Source organism: Aspergillus udagawae, assembly GCF_001078395.1.
Source record: "Aspergillus udagawae IFM 46973 DNA, scaffold_8, whole genome shotgun sequence".
Taxonomy (NCBI): Eukaryota; Fungi; Ascomycota; class Eurotiomycetes; order Eurotiales; family Aspergillaceae; genus Aspergillus; species Aspergillus udagawae.
Genome location: NW_025091271.1, coordinates 960,665 through 979,900, shown reverse-complemented (window position 1 = coordinate 979,900; position 19,236 = coordinate 960,665). Strand labels below are relative to the sequence as shown.

Sequence of the window (19,236 nt, the reverse complement as noted above, 5' to 3'; positions counted from 1 at the left end):
TCCAACGGCGGGATATTATTCAGGCTTGCCGGGAAGCCTCCTCTTTTTTACTTTGTCCCTTGTTCTATTACAAGAGGAGTGCATCAAAAGATGAAATCGGGCCATTTCATGCAACTATCTCAATTTCAGAGATTCGGTCCTTTGCAAAGACATCTTTGTATTGCTCCCACAACCGTCGAAGCTCTCGTATATACTTGTCATGAAGGTCATCAATGTATGATTCGTCGATCTTGCCTCTGTCGCGCTGTTGAACGACTTGAATAGGCCGGCCAACGACGATGTTTAATGGACGTCGATAAGGCATCAGTCCCACGTCATAATTGAAAACCCCACGAGCATGAAAGAGCGGGATCGTGAACCCCATCGTATGCTTAATGAGCATTTGAAACTTGTGTATAACGGGATGCTGGTCTGATCGCACCTGCTCATAGAGATCGTTTTCGCCGAAAGCAAGTACTGGCACGAGATCAGCACCGGTGCGAATCGCTAGCTTTATGAATCCTTTGCGGCATTTTAGAACAAGGCGCAGAGAGTGAGGTAAAGCGTCCAGGGACTCGCGAGCCCCACCAATGACAATTGTAATCGCGCGGCCCATGCCTTCCCCGTCAGCACCACCTTTAGACAGTAGGTTTTCGCAAGACTCCCGGGAAACACTGGCGAGTCCCATGGCAAGAGCGTATTCTCTGTAGAACGGAATTCGAAAATTCGAATCAAGGGTAAGCAAGGTGTTTGTGATCCCCGGAAACAACCTCGAAAACCCGAGTGCTTCAGTAGCAAATGCTGCAAATGCACCGTGAGAAATTATGCCGTGAGGGTGGTAGCCGAATATGTATTTGCGTGTTGGAAGTAACGCTTCAGAGCGATGCAAGCAAGCAGGAAAATATGAGGCATAAAGTGACCATATCGGAAGCGAACGCATGAAATCGCTACGCCCACTCAACGTTCCAGACGTTGCAGACGATGAAAAAAGTGAAATATAAACTAGATACGGGAGTAACAAAGGCCAGAATACGGGTATAGCACAAGCGAAGAAGAAAAATGTCAAGAATATTGCGATTGTCAAAGTGTGGCATAAGACCACAAACGTCTGCATGCGTCGTTCGAGACCGATATTCAAGGGAGCCCAATGAATGCCCCTATACATTATCAGCCATCATACACCAAACTGCGCACACGTCTGCAGAGAGAGAAAGGGGTCCGAGGAACCAGAACTTACCGACTCCTGGATGAATGCCTTCGTGGTTCCGAATAGCCTGGCCCTGACTGAGAATGATCGTGCGAGGCTAGTATCGCTGAAGTGTCAATTCGTTTTATCGGGGAATAGAAACCCGCAGCTGATAATTCAGTGTCGTTTGCTACAATAACCCGGGATTTATTACCGCTTTCCACATGATTCACACGCGAGGTATTCTGCTCGGTCTGGGTTTCTGGGCTCAAACTGATTTTTCCCGAGGATGAGGACTGAATCCCCGAATCAGGCTGCTGCTGCAAGCTTCCTGCTTGTAGATTTTCTTGGCCTGGCATTATTGATCGAGGAGAAGTGGAAACAGCCCCCGAGTGCAAAAGAAAGGCAGGAATCTTCTCTGAGGTAGACTGAACGGCTCGATGTCGGGGATTTCAGCAAGGGTAATTTTGCCGCCTAATCTCAAGTCCTAGCTGAGGCGAAAATTTGGTATCAATTTATATCCCACTTCGGCAAAGGCACAGTCGGTTCCTTTCCTAAGGTGATCAAAGAATCAATCACTCAGCAGAGTGGCATTGGGAACTTCAATATAACCCGGTTCGCGGTTCGCAGTGGAATCCCGTATGAGTGATATGACGTTCGAAGGCGGGTCTTCAATTCTGCATGAAGAGTGTTAACTCTTGAGCTGGTGTACTCTCTTTTTTATACATTCATACCAATATCAATTCGGTACTTTCCTGATAGTGCCTTGAGGACTTGGAAGTTGAGAGCGTAAGGTTATGTTCCGTACCTCTGGTACCTGCCAAACAATTTATGTAGACACGCTCTTAGGTACCTAGTTCGGGGAGAGTGGGGATCTACTGTGTACGGAGCAGAATGTCTCTGTATCTATCAACCCGACGATCAGACCACTTTCAAAAGTGGAACGTTAAAACATTAAAAACTACCTTTACTAACTATCCTGCTTAAATGTTGGACTTATGTTTCTTTCAGCGAAGTGTATTGCGAATAAGTCTTTTGAGACATCTAGATCTCCAGGCCTGGCTCCGGTCATATTTCTGAATGACTCAAAGTGTACAGGAAATCAATGCTTCAAGGTATAACCTCGGCTTGGCCTGCAAAGCCGCGACATCAAGTAAAGAAATGATTTAGAAGGCACACGATGGTAATTACTTGAATATTGTGACCAAGACGATGCAAGTAAATAAATTATATCATCAGCCTATCAGGTCATTGCTGACTTGTGATCTGTAAGTTATCAGGAATACAAGATAATATTCTTTCAATATGTAGATAATATTCTTTAAACATAGGTGTCTAGGTAGGTTGACATGGGCTAACTGGCGAATAATTATTATTATGTTTTAATCATGAATATCTGTTCCAGTTAGCTTCTGTGAAACATGGAAAAGGACTGCTGATAGGCAAGGATAATAAATACCTCATTGAGAGATTTATCATCCAGGAGGGCTTTCTTCTTTTGTTCAATATGCCGGCTTCGAAAGATCCGTCTTCCCATAGGTTGGCGTTCCCTCGATGTTGATGGACTGTTTGAGGCGGCCGCACATGTACCTTTATCGTTTGCAACCGATAGAAGGACCTTGGTAGACAAATTGTCCGCTGTTTCCGCGTCGAGCCCGTCATAATCACTAATTTTCCTTTTCTTTTGCCTTTTCTCTTGTTTCTTTTCGCGAGTTTTTCTGGAACTCATGTCCAGCTCCTTCCCCTTCTTCTTCTTCTTCTTCTTCTTCTCCTCCTCCTGCTCCTTGGTTGTGGCACAATCTTCCTGTTGTGAGTCGCGATCCCTGGGCTCCATCTTAACCAAGCCATTTTCACTTTCATGGGAAGAGGTTTTCCGTGGGAAATCAACGCGAAGATCCTGAGAAGCCGGCAAGGCGGTAGCATTATCCTTTTCCTGCACAAGAAGTCCGCCACTTATGAATCTGACGGTCTGCCACTTCGTTGCAGCATATCGAGCCAATTTAACATCATTCCGCTTTTGCTGCTCCGCTTCAAGTTGTGTATCAGATTTACCATTGAGCCGGCCGAGTAATCCTTTGAATGCGTCCAGGCCAGTGGGTTCATCCAAAAGGTCCCTCTTTGGCCGAGCTCCGAGGCCTAATGTGTCATCCTTCAAGACAACTCTTATATGTGATGCGCTAGCCGTAGTGAATAGATCAGAGTGAGTGGCATTGCGGGCGCCGAGGAAGCTACCGGGAGTCCAGCCCTGGGCTTTGAGAATCTTGTGTCCAAAACCATCCGTTGATCGTGACCAAGAAATATTGTTGGGATCATGCGAGATTTTGGTTTTCCTGCATATTTTGGTCAGTGACTCTTATCGCAGTGACATTCTTTTGAAAATTTACTTGCGAGGCGCCGCCAGGCCCATTTGCGATAGGAGCGAAGGGAATTTTTGAGCGGAGATAGAGAAGGTGGCGTAATAGTGTCGATCTGACAGATTTTAAGTCTAAACCAAAATATTGCTATTTGAAGTATTATTCTGGGACTGAGGGAGACAAGTGAAAAGGAAATAAAACAAAATCGAGAGAGAGGCCGAGAAAGGATTAGAATGTAAAGCAGGAGTGCGGCAATGATATTTTACGGGTAGCCGTTGTACGCATCTTTTCCTTTTGGACTTAGAGAGCGGGAAAAAGTATTTTCTCTATGGCACCTCTCTGGTACGTGAGTTAGTCATTTAATTATGCTTATTTCCTGGACACCCTCTTCGATACGCCAGATACCTATATACCTATGTACTCCTACAAATGGATGTTCCATATCTAAGATATACTATGTGTCTGTTATCTGTGTAGTATAATAATATTATTATTATTATTCCAGTAGGTAACGCTCACGACCATAATATAGGGTACAAGTATGAGTTTCCTTCGGGCCTTGGCGATGGCCTAATTGTTCCAAAATCCTAGTGACCTCTATATCCATCATGAATAACACTCAACCTACTGAATAATATATTATTCTCAAATACTGATATTGGCCCTTTTACCTAACTAATACCCAAGCATTATAATGTGCTGTTAATCACTTAAGTCACTGAGTCAGTCCCTCTGAAAACTGGGCCTGAGCTGTGAGATTAATCCTTTCAGAAAATCTCTATACACTTCATATTTATCATCATGAGAATCAAAATCTGATATCTTGTTCAAAGAATGCCTATTTTGCGAGTCTTCTGCAGAGATTACCCTCAGCGTACTCTGATTCTGGCCACTACCGACTACGCTTTGATCTTTAAAGCCATCGCAGATGAAGTGGACCACAATAAAGGAAGCAACAAACGAGACACGATCCATTGCTTGGTTGAATTTTCCAGTTTGTCTTCCGTGGACTTAACAGACTACCGCTGTCTATGCGATGGGCACGGTACGCTTGGGTTAATCGCTCTGGACGGAGATGTGTTCTTATGTGTGGTGACTGGTGCCTCTAAGGCCGGAACAGTGAGGCCTGGCGAAGCTGTATGGCGAATCGACAATGTGCACTTTTGTAATAGCTCCCATTCCCTCGTTTATCTTATTTGGTCTGACCAAAGCAGTTTGTCTCAATCATTCAAGCTATGAAGATGGTCTTAATTATGAGTCCGAGTCCGAATTCGCCGCTGAAGAACCCAGCCGGGGTGAGAATAAAGAAATTGTCACTGATCACCCATTCTTAGCGTTGAAGAAGCTCTTGAGTGATGGCAGTTTCTACTATAGTCTAGATTTCGATCTCACCGATCGGCTGCAGAACCGGTAAGCCGATAGAGTGCCTATCCACAGATCTACAGTGGTTGCTGACATATTGTCAGCTCAGACAAAGCTGATGCGTTCGACATGGGCTCTTTAGATGAGGACATGCTGTGGAACTCATACATGATTAACCCTCTTCTTCTCCTCAGAAGTCGCTTGTCTCCCATTGAGAAACTGTACCTCGACATGTCTCGAATGTTGACGTATGTAATACGAGGATTCTGTAGCACTTTGACCATTCCCACCTCTAGGGTGATAGTTCCGCAAGCACCAACACACTTACCATCAACCTTGACTGTTATATCACGCCAATCATCTCGACGAGCAGGTACCAGGTTCAATTCTAGGGGCATTGACGATGACGGAAACGTTGCAAATTTCGTGGAAACGGAAACTGTTCTCTGGATTCCTCCCGGCCTCACTTTCTCATATGTCCAGATTCGTGGTTCTGTACCCATTTTTTGGGAACAAGCACCTGGCTTCTTCCCTGGCCAGCAAAAGATTGAGGTAATCAGGTCGCGCGAGGCAACCAAACTCGCCTTCGACAAACACTTCGAAAGTCTTGAATCACGATACGGCGCTGTACATCTCGTTAATCTCCTGAGCGCTCTAAAACCCGGAGAAGTCGAGCTTTCAACGAGGTTTCAAGAATTGGTCAGCAGAAGTCCACTTAACCAGAAGGTTAATGCTCATGCCTCCTCCAACCATATTTTACTTGAAATGACGGATTTTGATTTTCATGCGGAAGCCCGCGGTCCTCTAGGTTATGGAGCTAGCGATCAAATCAAGGACGTTATTTTGCATTCTGTGGACGGTTTTGGATTCTTCTTGTCAGAGAGCACTTCCTATGGTGACGAGGCAAAAGCCTCGTCCGTCGTTCTGCAACAAGAAGGCATTTTTCGGACAAATTGTCTAGATTGCCTTGACAGAACCAACCTTGTACAGACGATCATTAGCATGATGGCCCTTGAATCATTCTTTCATCAACAGGGAGCTCACATTGATCCCGAACTTCGGCTCAGACACTCAACCCTTTGGGCCGACAACGGGGATGCTCTGTCGCGAATCTACGCTGGTACTGGTGCGCTGAAAAGCTCGTTCACTCGACATGGAAGAATGTCTCTCGCCGGTGCCCTTGCAGATGCACGCAAAACCGCCACACGGCTATACGTGAACAACTTTTCCGACAAAGCCCGGCAAAGGACAATAGATTTACTACTAGGACGTCTAACAAACCAAAGCCCAGTACAAGTCTTCGATCCGATAAATGATATAGTCTCCGAGAAACTGGCTCAGCGAGCATCCGAATATTCTTACAAGAAATCGGTCCTGATCTGGACCGGAACGTTTAACGTGAACGGACGCCATGAGGGCCCTGATAATGATTTATCACCCTGGCTCTTTCCTCTCCCCGATCAGGGGAGCGAGGATCCAAGCATCTTTGCCGTTGGTTTTCAAGAAATTGTTGCATTAAATCCACAACAAATCATGTCGACCGACCCCACTCCTCGCAAAGTGTGGGAAGCCGCTGTCAGAAATTGTCTCAACGGTCGTGCAGAGAAGATGGGGAGTACAAAGTACGTTCTTTTGCGGAGTGGCCAGCTGGTTGGGGCAGCTCTTATGATATTTGTGAAAGAAGATATACTCAGAGATATAAAGAATGTTGAAGGCAGTGTCAGGAAAGTGAGTGCCCAGTGCGAGAAGTATCGCTTCGTTATGAATATCTAATAATTAGAAAGACAGGTCTCTCGGGGATTAGCGGTAACAAAGGAGGCTGTGCTATCCGCTTTGAATATTCGAAGACTCGAATATGCTTCGTGACTGCTCACCTTGCAGCTGGATTCGCAAACTATGAAGAGAGAAATAAGGACTATGAGACTATCTGTCGAGGTCTTAGGTTCCAGAAAAACAGAACGATTGGTGATCATGACACTATCATCTGGCTTGGTGATTTCAACTACCGAATAGGTCTCAGCAATCAGACCGTCAGAGACCTGGCAACGCGACGCAACTACCAAAAGTTGCACGACAACGATCAGGTACTGTGATTCACTCAAGGGAACGTCTATGCGCTAATCAGAGCTGAAGCTAAACCTGCAAATGATGGCGGGCAATGTGTTCCAATTCTACCGCGAGGGGCTCATTACATTTCCACCAACTTATAAATATGACGTTGGCACAAATTATTACGACACATCGTAAGATAATGCACTGTTTATCGACGCACTTCTTTAACTGGAGAGACTAATACCCAGCAGGGAGAAGTCCCGCATCCCTGCATGGTGCGATAGAATTCTGTGGAAAGGATCAAATATCCATCAGCTGCATTACGATTCTGCCTGTTTACAGTGCTCAGATCATCGTCCCGTGTGGGCCCTTTTTTCCTGTGACATCAATATTGTTGATGATCACCTAAAGGGAAATATTAGGAGCATAATCTATGCAAAGGAGATGGGTGATGCACCCGAGATATCGGCAAGCTCGAATAACCAGGCAAAAATGCATAAGCGAGAGTCGGCTGGACTGGACTTTCTCACACTTAACCTTCCACCAGCCAGCTCAGACGATCAGATATGGTGGTTGGATAATGGTATGACTTCCCAAACCTTAAATCGACTCCAGAAAATAACTTCGTGACTGGCTACTCTAACATTCATACGAGGCAGGTACGCCAGTGAAATCAATTGTACGGCCGCCTTCAAATGGATGGTTACTGAACATGAATCGCGAGTCCAACCCATTTTGTTCAAGTAATGCCACTGATTGGGTACCTGCAAGAAGATTAACGGACAGTCAAAAGGCCGTGGTGGATAACGTAGAATCCATCACATACAAGCCTCCATTGCCCCCGCGTGGTGGGAAGGGAGCCGCGAATTCATCGGATTTGATTCGAGACACAGACATACGATCTTCCAGAGCAGATGGGGCCAAAAAAGCACCACCAATCCCTCGGAAACCTGTTACTTTAAGCAACGATCATAAAGCCTTGTCGGGCCAAGCTGGATCACAGTCTGGTATGAAGGCACCGGAGAGCGTTCCGTCGCAGCCAAGTAATCAATTTGACGTTCCGAGGTTCGATTTGAACGGCCAAATTAGAGCTTCACCTGCTGAACGCAGGGGTCCAGGTTGTCAAGACTCTCTAAGTGGCGGATCCAGGCACTTTGGTGGATTTGAGCGTCATACAGACATCACCAAGGACCTACTTGACGGTGAAGTAAATTCAGAACTCAAGTGGGAGCCTTTGCTACCAAAATAATACATAGTTCATCCACCTTTCATCATACCTATTATCGAGCTGTGGTTGTACGCGAATACGTTGGCCTTTTGTCCTTACGTCCTTGCACAATTTTCTATTTGTGACTGCCTGTCCTAACCCAGTAGACATGGGGTTCTATACCAATTCTAACAGAGGAAGTAAGACCCTGGAACGGAAGCTATACGCCGTTGGAGAAGCTTGTGATCACCATATAACCTGTTTTTGTAGCTGGAAGAGCCTGATGTCAATGGACCAGGAGTGAATTAAAGTTTAGAGTCTTAAAAAACATTGACAATCATGCTCTATGGGTATATATAAGAAACTCCAGTGCACATAATCCAACACACATTTCCTCACTTGACACAGACAGATATTATTCCAGTCTTCCACCCGTGGCCAGGAAAAGCATGAAATGTCACCATAATCCAATGCTTGATCTTTACATAACTCAACATATGATAAAAATACTACGAACTCCAACCACCGAGGCATGAGAAACCAATCCCGAGCTTGTCGAGAGGAAAAGCCATGCCCCTCCAAAGCAGACCATGATAGGGCAAGCCTGTATCCCAGTATGTCGTTGGGCTGCCTGGCAGACGAGAACCCGCCAAGCACAGATCCGGCAGAGAACGAGCCATGACTGCGATCTAAGCAGTGAGTCTGCGCTGCTCAACAGCGAATGCATATAGCCAGAGATAGCTACCAGCCAACCACCTAGTATACGACCCTATCACATAACACGGCAAGAGCTACCGTGATGATGGAATGCTTTAGGCTTTTTTTCCGCTTTTAAAGCCTTGTTGAATCTCAAACGGTTGCTACCCACCATCCACATGGCAAAAGCGCCGGGGTCGGGCCCCTTCGGACGTGGTTTCTTTGTACCTAAAGTCGAATGCTATGTTAACACTGGGAAAGAACAAATGCGCCACTGTAGCAAATTTGAATAGACTTGTCGAGCATAAAGCAAAGGGGAAAAAAAAGAAAAAAGAGAAGGGGACGGGGGGTGTTTCCCGGTTGGGTTTGGTGATATGAAGGCCTCGACAAGACTACCACCACAGTTATCCCAGTTGATATGAAAAGAAATTTAAACATACCTGCTGCCGGCTCGGATTTTTTCTTCGAATCATCGGCGGCAACGATGACTGCGCTATCAGCAGATCCTGGAGCGGTTTCCGCAGTTGCTTGTCCTTCCGGGACAGTACCCCCCTCTGCAGGATCAGGACTCTTTGGCTTCTCTGGTATGGGCCACATATGCATGGTAATGGTCCAGTCCGGTTCAATGACGGTTTCCCAGACTTGTGGGAGAATGATATCACCATTTGGCCCTACTAGATCATAATGACCTTCTGCGACATGAGGCCCTATTACTTCAATATGGAGGAAAGCCTGCCGTATAAGTTCTTCCATTCCCTAGACTTTTGGTTTAGAAAAGAGCATTTGCGCAAGGCCAAAAGGGAATCATACCTGCCACGTGCAGCACAAATCAAAGGGAAAGCTGAACTTCCTCCCGACAGCATCTTTGAATTTGATAGGTTTCTTTTTCTCTGGGCCCTTGTTCGCTGCGGCTGTAGCGGCCGCAACGGCTTCTTCGGCCTCCTTCTTCAATTTTGCGGCCTCTTCAGCAGCCTTCTGTTCCGCCTCCGCTCTAGCGGCTGCAGCTGCCTCTTCAGCCTCCTTCTTCGCTTTTGCAGCCTCTTCAGCAGCCTTCTGCTCTGCCTCCGCTCTAGCGGCAGCGGCGGCTTCCTCGACGAGTTTCTTTTCACGCGCAGCACGCTCTTCTCGGGCAGCTTGCTCGGCGGCTTCCTTTTCAATTGCAGCTCGAAGCGCAGCCTCTCGCGCCTCTTTTGCTTCACGTTCCGTTCTTTCTTCTAGAATCAGCTTCTCTAGCCTTGCAATTGCCTCATCCTTAGCAACTTCTGCAGCGGCGGGGACTGGAGATGGACTTGATTCCCCCTGGCTGGGGGATGGTACGCGGGGGTAGGTGTTGAGGTAGGGCGGGGGTACCATTCCGGGCACCATGGCGTAGGGTTCTCTGAATGGGAAATAACCTGCCGGGCCGTATGGAATAAGTTCGTGGGGGCTTAATGGGTTTCCACTATAGTGTGATGGGGCATGTGGTGGAACTGCATGTGGTGTTGACTGCTGTGGTGAGCTATGCCCATCACTTCTCCCTTGGCTAGAAGGGTGTACTTGCGGCATATGGTGGCCGGGATGATGCTCGTGCATGAAGTACGCTGGCATTGGGGGCCCATGAGGATGTTGATATTGAGGACCGTACCCATAGATGGGATGGCTGTAAGCGGCCGAATGACCCGTTTGATGATGGTGACTTAATCTAACAAGTTGATCTGACGGCGGATGAAGACCAGAATGCGTAAAACCTCCGGGTGATATACCGCTGTTCGGATACACATATGATGGCCCCGGTGATGTGCTATGTGGGTAGTTTGAGCCTTGAGCCATGGGCGGCCAGAGCCTTCTCTCGTGAGACGTTCGACCATACGGAGTCGCGTATTCCTCAGCGGAATCCACACTCTCTGGGGAGTCAGGCGAAGGCTGACGGCGGGATCGACGAACAAATGACTCCCGTTCTGGCATAACATGACGTCTCGCAGAGTGACGGCGGCTCGGGCCTGATGATGAGCCATGGGTCGGATTGCGGTTTCGCGTGCGATTTGACACTCTGGGCCGGGACGCCGAATCAGATGGCTTCAGTTCGTCCGGATATGGTAAGTGAGCCCACTCCTCATATGGGTCATGATATTCATGGCTTCCGGACTCAGAGGGCGGCGAAACTTGAACTCCTGACGAGTCTTCCTCGTCAGATAGAGATGAGTCCGAGCCGCGTCGACCAGGGTCAATGGTAATGTTGAACCTGCTTGTGTATATTGAGTTAGTCAAAATAATAGCGCCAAGCCGTTCTTTGGTCGAGCCGTCAGCACGTACGTCATAGATATCAGTCAATAATGTTTGAGAATTGGATTGTAATAGATTTCAAGGAGTGATTATGAAAATGTTAATGTTAAGTCGGTTCCGAGCGACATAAAGATGTCTTCCGGAATAGCGATCAGACTTGGGTCGAGGACACCCTTTGAAAATGTTCGGAGAGAAAGTTAGTGAGCACATCCAAGGAAAAGGCGATACTGATAATTCATGTCCAATTCACTGGTTCTTCAATCTCTGAAACAAAGTGGCACTCATTCTTGAAACAAGGTTCCCAGGTATGGCAATAATACGCAGTTTAGCTGAAGCTTGGTAAAATGTAATGAGAAAGCTTTTTCAGATCGAAGCTATGGCTCAGTTTCCCATATGTATTTGATCACAGTGGGAAAGAATAGAAGAATTTAAGCCAGTACAGTGGTTGGGAGATTGGCGACGACACCAAAAAGAAGGGAACCCAAATGTGGGAGCGTGCCTGACCAGATATGTTTGAGGCGGAGTTTGGGCATTTTAGTATACCGAGGACGAAAAATTTACCTTTTTTTTTTCCCCCATGTTACTGGGTACCTTAGGGTAAGGTATGTTTTGTTCGCAGTCTCGTTAGGCACTGAGCTGGCAATTTTGATTCTTACGCTTAAAGGAACTCTACGAATACCTTGTGCTGCCTGAATGCCCAATTAAGGAATTTATTCTTACTGACATGATAAGTGCAGCCTTCAGGTTTCTAGATGGAACACATACAGGCCTAGCCCTTCAGCCTCCCATGATCGGCCAATAAATGGTCTTCAGGTTGGAAAAGAAACCTAACTACATCTGTACTGTACTCACTGAGTAATAATGTCAAAGATGTAAGGTACCTTATCTCTTCTAATGAAATGGCTTCATAGCATGAGAGATATGAACCCAGCCATAATACATTAGGGCGGCCAGACACGAATAGGAAATCTATAACACCGAATATCAACCTCAAACACTGTCATCAGAATTATCCTAGGTCTAAAAAGTAGTGATGACACTGGAATACCTATTCTGTAAGTCTTTCGGTCTTTCACTTGTCTAGGACCATGACGTAAGTGGGTCATGCCTATTTAAAGTTGATAGTAGTTCCAGTTCCCACACAAGGAACACGAGCAATTATGAGGACAGATGATACAGCATATCCAATAAACCAGCGACGGGGAATAGTTTTAGTCGGCTGCATTGAGACGATTGAGGAGTTCCCTTGCTGCGATGAGCTCGCCTTGGCTGTATTCAGAATGGATGTGCCCCTTGGACCGTTCTTTCACAATACCCTCAATCCTAGTTTTGGCAAAGGCATTCAGTTTCTGGAGCCGCTCAACTGTGAGTGAATCGTCTGCTTGCGACAATGAAGAATCCTGCAAGTAAGTTTGATAACCTTCAGCTTTGAGCAAGATCGCCGAGGCCTTCGATATTCAGATTAGTTTTTGTGGTAAAAGCCGTATTGTAGGGAGAACAATGACAGCACTCACTGAAGCCAAGCCATAGAAGCCCCTCAGGTAGTTATCGCAAAGTTCAATACTTCTGCTGAAAGAACGGATCGACCCCCGCAGTAGGTGATATGATTGCTCTGGGTCGGAAGACCCAGCAACAAGATATTGAAGCTCACCGAGACGAGCATGAATCTGGTCCGGAACAATGAAAGAATCGTTAGTCCCTCTACTGGTTGACGGTGATGTGCTCTGAAGTAGTTACATTCCACGCGTTTGGTGCAATCAACAATGCTTCCTCAAGGCAGAAGATTGCCTGGAGGCCCATTCCTTGAGACTTATATAGATCTGAGAGTTCACACCAAGCTTCTGCATCCGTAGGGGCAGCCTTCAGCAGATCTATTAGGCTGTGTATAGCATCTGTGTGTCGAGACAATGCACGCAGAAGCGCAATACGCCGCTTTAGAACAGGCTATCAAATATTAATTAGCCGGTAAATTCTAGCTAGTAAGATCATCACAGACCATGTTCGCCGGATTCTCCAACAATAAGGTGTCATATTTGCGTAAGCAGGATTCCAGGGAAGATCGATCCTCTGCAACGGCCTCTTCGTATATGCCACGTAGCCCAAGGACCCTGTCATTTGAAGCCCCGAAGCGCTGTTCGAGTTGATTGAGACAGGATAGTGCTGATCTGTCATCTCCAGTCTGTAAACAGGCTAATAAGAGCTGTTCAATCTCCCTATATTCCTCAAACTTCTCCGGCGAGAGCATCAATATGGACTTCGCATTGGTCTCCGATGTAACGCGTTGGCTGAGGATCACCGGTGCCTGTTGTGACAGATGAAGGCTAGAGAACAAATCCGAGCCATGAATAGCATGGAGTTCTGGAGCTGTACGACCCATTGTTTGGCAAGCGTTGGTATCAACCTGTATTAATAAAAATGAATGTCTGTATGGAAAACCAAAGCAGGAACTGTATTTGTGTGAATCTCACAGAAGTCAGGAGAATTAGGTTGTCAGTGCGGATCTGTGCTTATCAATGTGACGCTATAGAGCTAAAATATGGAGTATCATATACTCCGTGGAGAGGTACTAGCAAATAATATTAGGCTATTTCGGATTCCCGTGACTTTAATCATCCCATAGTAGTTTATCTTCACATACCCCACACGACAAAGACCCCGGGGATATCAGAACCGTGCCATATTTTGAGAGTTAAATTTTATGTTTTCTTGGATCTATAATCGGTCGTCTGCGGCCTTTGAAGCCACATGGCAATATCTACCTGATCTTTCATGAGACAGAGTCGCAAATACCTTCATTCAATCATTTAAAAATGTAGGGTTGATTGCTGAGCTTGTGTAACTTTCCACTGATTAGAAGTAATTAGGTTCGAGAAATCACTTTACGACCTGATCAAAGGTCTAAGGAATCATAAAGGGGCAGAAGATGAGTTTATACAGGATAGTCTTCGAGAATGTAGGGCTGAGATCAAGTCTCAAGATATGGGTATGCACATCCCAACCCCATCATATTCGCCTTCAAGACACGGCAAGTAGTCCGCTAATATATTCCAGATAAGAAAGCAACCGCACTCCTGAAAATAGTTTATCTGGAGATGTTTGGGTATGATATGTCATGGGCATCATTCCATGTCCTGGAAGTCATGTCATCTTCGAGATATCTGCAGAAGAGAGCTGGCTATCTTGGGGCAGTTCAAAGCTTTAGACCGGATACTGACGTCTTGATGCTGGCAACGAATCTATTGAAGAAGGTCTTTGAAGTCCCTGGTTCCTTTTTAAAACCTTGTCTGACGCTGGAAATAGGATCTCATATCGTCAAGTACTCCGAGCCTGTCCTTACCACTGACCACATTACCGCACATTATAACTCCTTCGCTTGCGATGTCATTGCTCCCTGACGTTCTATCTCGGCTTTCACACTCGCGCGGTGTTGTGCGCAAAAAGGCAGTTGTGTGTCTCTACAGACTTGCTTTGGTTTATCCCGAGGCACTCAAGTTTGCATGGCCGAAACTAAGGGAGCGCCTCATGGACGATGAAGAGGAAAGTAGTGTAACTACGGCCGTGGTCAACGTCATATGTGAGCTTGGCTGGAGAAGGCCGCGTGATTTTCTTCCACTTGCCCCGAGGCTCTTTGAATTATTAGTCGATGGGGGAAATAATTGGATGGCTATCAAGATAATCAAGCTGGTATGGTGTTCCCTTTTCGCAGGACGTACGCTTCTAACGAGACTAGTTTGCGACTTTGACACCCTTGGAACCTAGACTGATTCGGAAACTCACTGGGCCTCTGATGAACATAATTGAAACGACGACCGCCATGTCATTACTATATGAATGCATCAATGGCGTCATTCAAGGAGGCATACTCGATGGCGACGAAGCACTTGAAGAGAGGGATGAAGTCGCAAGTCTCTGTGTCGGGAAACTTCGAGGAATGATTGTCGCAAACTCCGACCCAAACCGTAAGTTTCTTCCTGAACAGTAAGTGTGAATACTAAAATAAACTTGAAGTCAAATATGTCGCATTATTGGCGTTCAATCGAATTCTGCTCTCTCATCCTGCATTAGTATCTGTTCACTGCGATGTCATCATGGATTGTTTGGAGGATGCTGATATCTCGATACGGATTCAAGCCCTAGAGCTTGCGGCCAGAATGGTCACAAATGACACACTTCAGTCCGTCGTCGATCGGTTGCTCAAGCAGCTTCAAGATGCTACGACGTTTGATCCTGTTGATTCGAGACATTCCGCAGCAACAGAGAACTTGAACAATCAAAAAGGGCCCATGACTTTGCCTGTGAGCTATAGGATCGACGTGATGAATCGGATACTTGACATATGTTCCTTCAACAACTATTCGGACTTGTACGACTTTGAATGGTATGTCGACCTTTTGGTAGAATTGATGAAACTCCGACCACGGCAAACTAAACAATTCCGTTCTCCGCGAGCTATTCGGGCGCTTGAATGCGATAGTGGAGACGATATAATGTCCCGAATCTGTTCGGAAATACGCAATGTCGCCGTCCGTGTCAAAGGGGTCCGACTGCAAGCCACAAGAGCGGCAGAACTTCTAATTTCCGTTGAGAACCGACATGCATTGTTCCTTCAACCTCATACCGATAGCCACGCCCTCGGATCGCTAGCTTGGGTAGCGGGCGAGTATTCGGCCTGTCTTTGTACCCCTCGTCGAACGCTCCAGTCACTGATCGACATGTCAAACATGTCACTTCCAGCTAAGGCATTGTCCCTCTACGTTCAGGCAGTTCCTAAGGTGCTCATACAAGTGGCCAATGACCCACACCAAGATTGGAATACAGCAACGGCGTGCGAGATATCACTATTATTTGCGCAAGTTATCCATTTCCTCGAATCCCTGGCGGTTCATCCTGATCTGGACGTGCAGGAAAGGGCCATTGAAATTCTTGAAATGGTACGCTTGGCAGCTGATGCTCTAGTGACGGAGCGCCACAGTTCAGAAGCAATGCCTTTTCTGTTATCGTCCATAATACCCGGATTGTTCTCAGGGCTGGAACTCAACCCAGTCGCTATTGGTGCTCAGAAAAAGGTTCCTTTCCCAGGGGATCTCATTCTGAACGAAGCTCTCAATCAAGAATTCCCAACACTTCTCGGCGAATTGGACTGGAATCCCGAGATCGACAGCCAGCATCCATCTCAACAGTTTTACCATGTTGCAGACACATCCAATTATCATAGCATGCCCATTGGGTCTGCTACAATCGAGCTATATCCAGATTCATCATACCAGGTTCCAGAAGATCGACCAAATGACCTATCTGCCGCCATTAAGCGGAGGGCCGAGCGCCAAGAACGCAATAGAGAGGATCCCTTCTACATCGTTACCGAAGATCGTCCTTCTGGTGCGTCAGACCGAGACCACAGCATCTCACCTAACAGCGATCTGGATGTCGACTCTATCCCCATAATTAACCTTGATTTGAGCACGTTTGGAGACCAACGTGGCGCTCCACTGTCAGACAGCAAAACTCGACACCATAAAGGTCAACGCCCCAAAAAACATCGTGTCATTGCTGATGAAACCATTGGACTGGATGACTCCGTTTTGCCGAAAGCTGCGGATGACCTTGACAAAAGCAAGCGCTCTCTCCTCCAAGTTGATTCCAGTAGCCTTGGGCTCCTTACCTTGGAGGGGGAAGATCGAAGCCCGAGTTCCACACTTAATCTAGGCGAGACCGTTCAGGATGATGCAGAGATGGTGAGAGCGATGCGACAAGTAGAGAGGTTACGGTTGGAGATGCAGCGAGCATCGGAGCGAATTCACCCGGAAGGCATACCTGTGGAGGGTACACCTGTGAGGAAGAAAAAGAAAAGCAAGAAGGCCAAAGTGCGAGGACATGCGACTGCCAATGTATTACGGGATACAACTCAAGCGGAAAAGGATCGTACCCGCGAAATGTGATAATCTGCGACCTCCCCAACAGCGGAAGGCAACAGTGCGACGCAGACCTTGGGTGAGGTGAATTTCCTATCCTACTTTCATTGAATAGTGGCATCCGCAAATAATGATGCATGGATCATATAACGACGGTTTGTCTTTGACGGTTTTACAGCCTGGAGCCTATAGTTTGGATACATGAAGGCCTTTGGAAGGAGCAACATGAATGTATTATGCGTGTGAGAGATAGTCACGTACGTAGGAGGGTATCGCTCGGCTTATGTCTCTGCGTGATATTTGTTCTGAAACAAGTCGTCGACAGAGGAATTGGTGTGGCTTCGAAATGTTGGGAAGTTAAGGTTGAAGAATAGGTGGCATACTTGGAAAGGCACTCGGTATTTTACAAGCTTGAGATGATCGCATCGCTAACAGCGGCCACCTAGGCAATGAGGCGACCGAACATCGTAGTCGCAGTTGACCAGATCGCTGGAATAACTCTCAGAAGCTCAAATGCAATTCCCCCGCAGACAACAAATGCAAGAATAACTATGATGTCTTAGCTATTTGGTCATGCCTGTAGATGGCTTCTAGTTGCTGCGTGGTACATACCCAGCCATCCAGTGGACACTGGGGACTTTGAATTCTGTTTTGGTTTTGCTGTAGTCTGCCCTTTGCCTCGTTTTGCAGCCTCAAGCTTCGCATATCTCTCATTTGCTCTTCGCTGCTGGGGAGTTTGAGCCTATAGAAGGATTGTCAGGTCAGCTCCAGGTCAGGCCAGTTAGGCGTCGTGATTACCATTATGATCTTTGTTCCCTGTAGTAGGAGGATGGTGTGAGCAAAACTTCATATATATTCTGTAGGGCCGACTAATAGATTATATTACTAGCTTGGAATGAGCCCTTGGTTAGGTAGGCTCTTAATAAGGAGCTGAGAGATTTGAGGAATAAGGCCACGTTGTTTGGTTGTTGATTTCCCTTCACAGCTTGATGTACAGATTACATTGACAATACAGTCATAAATATTTCGATACCTTATCACTCACCTATACTTCGCCCTATTAAGCAGGGTTTAATGTAGTTTAATACATGGGCGAAATACATAACATACTCTGTAAGTTCCATCTAATATGGGGTAAAATGCCTATTCATCCTTGTCTAAAATACAGACGGAAGAGACAGAGATCGGATCTATTAAAAAGGACTGCTCTTCTGACTAACACTTTAGGTAATTCTTGCTAGAGCAACTGAGCCAGTGAGTCAGTGACTAATATATAAATGTGGAAGCTGCGCATGATTCGACCATACAATCAAATGATCAAATCGTAGTAGGTCTTTTGCCCCAGGTTGGATGTTACCAGACTAGCAGCCCAGTGCATACATTTAATAGTATGATAGTATCATGAGTTCATGACACTAATATGGACATATAGTCTGCATGATCTAAAGGGCTGAGGAGAATATGGGATGAATCTATAAGCTACATTATTATAGTATATTTGATTATATCAGTTTAGAACTCTAATATGATATTAATACAGTAGACCCCTGATATAACATCTAGAGCCTTTAAATCATGTAAGGATAGGGGGGAAGATGTTAAGGGGTATAGGGTGCTATAGTGCACTGCTGTACACACTGAGTCACATGGCACACTGTAAACATATTTCCAACTAAGTAGTCTACCCAGGCAAACAGCCCACCCCTCAATGTACTTGAATCCTGAAGCTATCTAAATAGCTATTATACTACCAAAACTATATTTATCTCTTACAATTTAGTAGAGTAAGAGGGAAGGATCCAATTAATAATATCTACTTTAAAAAATAATAAAATTTTAAGTATTTACTATACTATAGAGATATTTAATATTTCTAAATCTACCCTCTATAGATAACTAAATAGATACTAATATTAAATTAAAAAATATACTAATAGCCACTAGCTATCTCCTATATAGAAAGAATTGTTAGTAGAATAGATACTATATAGATTCTAGTAGGGTTCTTATTTTTTCAGGTTGGGCTGGGTTCTCCTATAACCTAGAGGTTAAATATCTAGAACCCACTAGGTTCTATTCTACTGAGGAGGTTATTATCCACCTACCTAATCTAGTTAGTATAGGCTAGATTCTGCCTATAAACCTACTAAGTAATATTTAATATATAAAATTATACTAATATTTAAAGAATATAAATATATAAGTATTATATTAAGATATATTATA

The 19,236-nt window shown here is 45.7% G+C and overlaps 6 protein-coding genes across 6 annotated transcripts; 2 read left to right on the top strand and 4 right to left on the bottom strand.

Moving 5' to 3' along the window:
- Positions 1-106: 106 nt before the first annotated feature.
- Aud_009821 (diacylglycerol acyltransferase type 2A) lies at positions 107-1,524 on the bottom strand (the record flags this gene model as incomplete). Its single annotated transcript, XM_043294667.1, has 2 exons — positions 107-1,136; positions 1,217-1,524. The coding sequence occupies 2 exons, from the start codon at positions 1,522-1,524 to the stop codon at positions 107-109; spliced, it is 1,338 nt and encodes a 445-aa protein (XP_043150602.1).
- Positions 1,525-2,570: 1,046 nt separating this feature from the next.
- Positions 2,571-3,572, bottom strand: pxr1 (telomerase inhibitor/ribosome biogenesis protein PXR1; the record flags this gene model as incomplete). Its single annotated transcript, XM_043294666.1, has 2 exons — positions 2,571-3,495; positions 3,550-3,572. 2 exons carry the CDS (start codon positions 3,570-3,572, stop codon positions 2,571-2,573), a joined length of 948 nt encoding a protein of 315 aa, XP_043150601.1.
- A 781-nt stretch (positions 3,573-4,353) lies between these two features.
- On the top strand, positions 4,354-8,182 carry Aud_009819 (SacI domain and endonuclease/exonuclease/phosphatase family protein; the record flags this gene model as incomplete). Its single annotated transcript, XM_043294665.1, has 7 exons — positions 4,354-4,684; positions 4,734-4,929; positions 4,986-6,609; positions 6,666-6,965; positions 7,015-7,124; positions 7,185-7,516; positions 7,593-8,182. 7 exons carry the CDS (start codon positions 4,354-4,356, stop codon positions 8,180-8,182), a joined length of 3,483 nt encoding a protein of 1,160 aa, XP_043150600.1.
- A 730-nt stretch (positions 8,183-8,912) lies between these two features.
- On the bottom strand, positions 8,913-11,133 carry Aud_009818 (uncharacterized protein; the record flags this gene model as incomplete). Its single annotated transcript, XM_043294664.1, has 4 exons — positions 8,913-9,064; positions 9,277-9,592; positions 9,647-11,057; positions 11,129-11,133. 4 exons carry the CDS (start codon positions 11,131-11,133, stop codon positions 8,913-8,915), a joined length of 1,884 nt encoding a protein of 627 aa, XP_043150599.1.
- A 1,176-nt stretch (positions 11,134-12,309) lies between these two features.
- Positions 12,310-13,475, bottom strand: Aud_009817 (uncharacterized protein; the record flags this gene model as incomplete). Its single annotated transcript, XM_043294663.1, has 4 exons — positions 12,310-12,546; positions 12,613-12,765; positions 12,836-13,042; positions 13,095-13,475. 4 exons carry the CDS (start codon positions 13,473-13,475, stop codon positions 12,310-12,312), a joined length of 978 nt encoding a protein of 325 aa, XP_043150598.1.
- Positions 13,476-14,476: 1,001 nt separating this feature from the next.
- Aud_009816 (putative AP-3 complex subunit delta) lies at positions 14,477-17,037 on the top strand (the record flags this gene model as incomplete). Its single annotated transcript, XM_043294662.1, has 3 exons — positions 14,477-14,782; positions 14,829-15,057; positions 15,107-17,037. 3 exons carry the CDS (start codon positions 14,477-14,479, stop codon positions 17,035-17,037), a joined length of 2,466 nt encoding a protein of 821 aa, XP_043150597.1.
- Positions 17,038-19,236: the final 2,199 nt, after the last annotated feature.